Source organism: Helicoverpa armigera, chromosome 21 (genome assembly GCF_030705265.1).
Source record: "Helicoverpa armigera isolate CAAS_96S chromosome 21, ASM3070526v1, whole genome shotgun sequence".
Classification (NCBI taxonomy): Eukaryota; Metazoa; Arthropoda; class Insecta; order Lepidoptera; family Noctuidae; genus Helicoverpa; species Helicoverpa armigera.
This window is the reverse complement of record NC_087140.1, coordinates 7,430,745-7,435,482: the sequence shown is the minus strand read 5'-3', so window position 1 is coordinate 7,435,482 and position 4,738 is coordinate 7,430,745. Positions and strand designations below refer to the sequence as shown.

At 33.2% G+C, this 4,738-nt stretch overlaps 1 protein-coding gene across 1 annotated transcript; it reads left to right on the top strand.

The window, feature by feature from the left end:
• Positions 1–1,224: 1,224 nt before the first annotated feature.
• On the top strand, positions 1,225–3,002 carry LOC110373552 (zinc finger protein 845). The gene has a single exon (XM_021330854.3). The coding sequence runs from the start codon at positions 1,437–1,439 to the stop codon at positions 2,964–2,966; it is 1,530 nt and encodes a 509-aa protein (XP_021186529.3). The 5' UTR covers positions 1,225–1,436; the 3' UTR covers positions 2,967–3,002.
• Positions 3,003–4,738: the final 1,736 nt, after the last annotated feature.

Below are 4,738 nucleotides of genomic sequence, written 5' to 3'. Positions count from 1 at the left end.
TCTGAGAATATAATTCAATTGTAACCTTATTTTACCCAGTCAGTAGTGATTGGTAGTAATTTTACCCAATTTGGTAGTGATAAAACTATTTTCTAAATTTTCTCGAATTGGTTAAGCTGGACTTTCTGCTCGGCACCTAGTTATCTTTGAGTCTTGGTACATAAACCAATAAAGTGGATGTTTTACAAGGAAGTATCTGACATATTATTGTATTCTATAAGTTTTTTTTTTTTTGTATGAAATTCTAGACAAAAAATCTGTATTTCCTATTGAGTTTTGTCTGTGATTTAATTACTTATGTACAGAATGTTTTGGTTATTATTTATTTAGTTATTATTTTTTGAACATAAATAAATAATGCTTTTGAAGAAAGTTTTTGGCGTACTCATTCTCACCTTATTCACCTGTTGTTCCTTTATTTTGTACTATCTTCTGCCCGCGGCATGCCCGCGTAAAGTTCGGTTATATCGCATATCCAAGAGAACTGTTCAAAAGTCCGAGATAAAAACTATCCTATGTTCTTTCTCAAGGTCAACTGTATCTCTGTACCAAATTTTATTAAAATCAGTTCAGTGGTTTATATGTGACAGCATAATCGAGAGACAGACAGAGTTACTTTCGCATTTATAATATTAGTAGGGATAAAGATGTAGGTAGATAATATTTTTCATGTTGAGAAATCATGAGAATTATTCTGGCTGTATCTGCATATCACAGACTTATGATACTTTGGTAACTCGAAGTCACTCATGTTGCTTTCCTATACCTGTAAGCCAGTAACTCTAACACTGCCCCGGAGTAAAACTCTAGTTGGGCAGATGGCGCCAAAGTCGACTGCAATGTAAACAGGAGATTCCCCTTCTGCTGCCCTCCGCCCGACTTCCTAGCTTGGACTATATTTCCTTTGTCGATGGAACAATATTTTTATATTTTTTATTAATTAAGTATGCAATAAATAAATGCTGCAATATATAAATTTTTCATCTAAATTGTAATGAAATGTAGGCAAGCACTTGTTTTTGTCAACAATTCAATTGAAAGTTACGAGTCGACTTAATATTAAGAATTAAAAATTATCTTGTGTTCTCGTTTATTACTAGAAGCAGAATATGTATCTAGAAATCTAAAAATGAAGTATTGTGGGTTTTATCGATTAGGCGCGTAATAAAATGTTTTAGTTTTTATAGATGATGACAGCAAGTGACAATCAATAAAATGATGAATGACATTGACAACTAAAGTGGCGCTTGTCCTGTCTGTCTTGTCTTCTGGCTTGCATTATTTTTATTGCATGTTTATGTAAAATGATAGAAATAGTAATTTTTACATTGTTATTTTGTAAACTCTGTGCATACACTGTTTTGTTTCGTAATAATTAATGAAAAATTTGCGGAATCAGTTAAATTTACGGTTCATATCTTGTAAATATCAAGACGATGCGTGCTCGTAATAAATCGCAGGCAGAAAGCTCTATAACAAGCATTAGAACCTCAAACGGCAAGAAAAATCTTACGGAGAAGTGCCGAGTGTGTTTAAACGACGGAGAAATACCAATATTCGGCGATAATGACATTTCTCACGATGTCACTGACTTTGGAAAGATCGAAATCAGTAAAGATGATAACCTACCACAATATTTATGTGAAGGCTGCTTCACTTTGTTGGAAGCTGCCATGCTATTTAGAAAAACTGCGAAAGAATCCGAAGAAGCTCTCAAAAGGAATGATAATGCAGATAGCGGTACAGAAGGTTCAGATGAACTATTCATTAAAAAAGAATATCTTGAGTTAGTGTACAGCTCTGAATCAGAATCCAATGATTTTGGCCAAATTAAAGAGGAACCTGTATCTGCAGATGAAACAATGTATCCATCTACAGTTTCTGAAACTGACATGCAGGATCATGATAATGATAATTATTTAGACATAGATTTCCTTAAAGAAGAAGAAAGTAACCATTCATCAGAATGTAATAAGGATGAAATGATAATGATTATTGTCAATGACAAAGATAAAGAACAAGCTTCACAAACTGACAAAAGTCTCATAAAAATACTTCCCAATCAAATAGAATGTGATGTTTGCCATACTGCTGTTCTCAAAACATCATACAAACAACATTTGATAGAACATAGAGAGAAATATAAAGAAAAATGTAACAAAAAGTATAGAAAAGTTGAATGTGAACATTGTGGCAAAAAAATAAGCAAATCATACCTCAAACATCACTTGAAATTGCACAGCTCAGATGAAAACCAAGCGGACAGATTAATTGAATGTAAAATGTGTGAGAAAATGTTTAGCATCCGTTACTTCAATGATCATGTCAGACGTATGCATAGTAAAACTAGTCAGGAAAGAGTTAAGACTAAAGAAGAGTCTCAACAACCCTCCAACTATCTGAAATGTCCTGTTTGTGACAAAATGATTGGAGATACCTTGTATAAAGAACACTTGGCCAGACATGGGTCAGGCTTCAGGCGCTTCATTTGTGACAAATGTGGGAAGGAATTCAAACACCAATCAGCCTTCAAAACTCACTGCCTCACACATGGCAGCGAGTTGAAGTATAAATGCCAATTTTGCCCTTATCGGGGCTTGCATCAAGCACTTCTAAAAATTCATGTGAGGACTCACACAGGAGATTACAATTACAAATGTACAGAGTGCCCTGCCAAATTCGCAACAAAGAGTAACTTGTCTAAACATCTTGAGAGGCACAAAGGGATATTCAAATTCAAATGTGAGGAGTGTGGGAAGGGCTTCTATTTTAAAAGGGATCTTGAAAGACATGCCCAGAATGTTCATACTGCAGTTAAAAGTCATATTTGTGAGATATGCGGTAAAGCATTTGGGCACCGGGACAATATGCTCGGCCATCAGTTAAGAGTACATAAAAGAGATAAGATCATACACATAGGCAGAATGCCTTCGTACATGAGACCAGAATTTAATCAACCTGAATAATTATTATTACGTTTTGACTTGCTATAATTATTAGAACAATGTATATTTTTTTGGTTTATGAATTATACAAAATTTTGTATAATAATTTTGAGGATTTATTTTTATCCCCTATTAATTTTTATGGCATCGCTAAAGACAAAATAAACAAGGCCATGTTGTTTTTTTCATGTGTCGGAACTATCCCACTTTTGATTATAATCGGTTTTATTTAATCGCCAGCCGGCTCGTGTGCGTTCGCGCAGCGGAATGTTGTTGAATTTAAAGATTTTAATTATGCAGATAATTAGTGTAAGACGTCCTATAATTGTGTATGGTAAATAAAAATTTGTGTATGCAGCCATTGTGGAGAAATTCACCAAAAACAGATTCCGCTGGGCGAACGTTGGCGAACGTTGTCCTGGCGGAACTTTTTTTAATCCATAGACTTTAGAAGAGATGTCCGAAAATTAGTGTGTATTTGTGTATAATTGATTATGTATGAATGAAATCAGTGCATGCATAAACTTCGGAGAAATTCAAGTTTCCGCTACGCGAACGTTTGGCCATTAGCTAGTTTTCATATAAAGCGCTTACGTAGAGAGCTGTAGATTTTTACGTACGTTGTTTTGAATTTGTTTATATTTGTTTAAAAAACAGATTTAGAAAAAGTCGTAGGGTTTAAAAGATAAAAATATAAACGTAAAATACACTTATTAGGTCTTAGTTCTTAAAGTATGCCGTTTGGGGTCTAGATTTTCACGTTTACACAAACCTTGTAAGAGTCTCCAACATGTTGCCAAGTATCAATGATGTTCCGTTAGTAATTAAAAAGTTATAGGATATTTTATCATGAATAGATCACTGTTTACAAAGCAGTCGAATATCACGACGTTCTAAAGGAATTGCATGGTAAAATGTATGCCAATAATTAGTTTAATCATTCAACTATTCACTTGCAAAATTTCATGTCATTAAATTCAGTAATTAAAGAAAGATAATTATAATACTGACGGAGCATCGAAAACCTATATAATCCGACCAAGTTCGGATAGCTACAAAAAAGCGGCCGTGCCATATGTCTAAGCAACGTTCTTAACTTGGAAGGTTAGTATTTTATTAATATGGTACAGTTGCGTACACAAGCGTTAGGAAAAAGTAAAACAATTGTATGTCTTGATTGATAAACATTTTTTTAATAATAATGCCACTATCTACGATAAAAATAAATCTTCAATTAACAAGTACTTCTCTATTTAAATATGAGTGTACAAAAATATTTTTATTATTATTACTTACATAAATTACTTAACTACGTGATTAAAAATAACGTTAATAAACGTTACGTATTTTAACTAAAATGTCGTAGATAGTGGCGTTATTATTAAAAAATATTTTTCATTCAAGAAATGCAATTGTTTTATTTTTTCCTAACGCTTGTGTACGCAACTGTACCATATTAATAAATATACTAATCTTCCAAGTTAAGAACGTTCTTAGACATATGGCACGGCTGCTACCTATCCGAACTTGGTCGGATTATGTAGGGTTTCGATGCTCCGTCAGTATTATAATTGTCTTTCTTTAATTACTGAATTTAATGACATGAAATTTTGCAAGTGAATAGTTGAATGATTAAACTAATTATTGGCATACATTTTACCATGCAATTCCTTTAGAACGTCGTGATATTCGACTGCTTTGTAAACAGTGATCTGTTCATGGTAAAATATCCTATAACTTTTTAATTACTAACGGAATATCATTGATACTTGGCAACATGTTGGAGACACTTA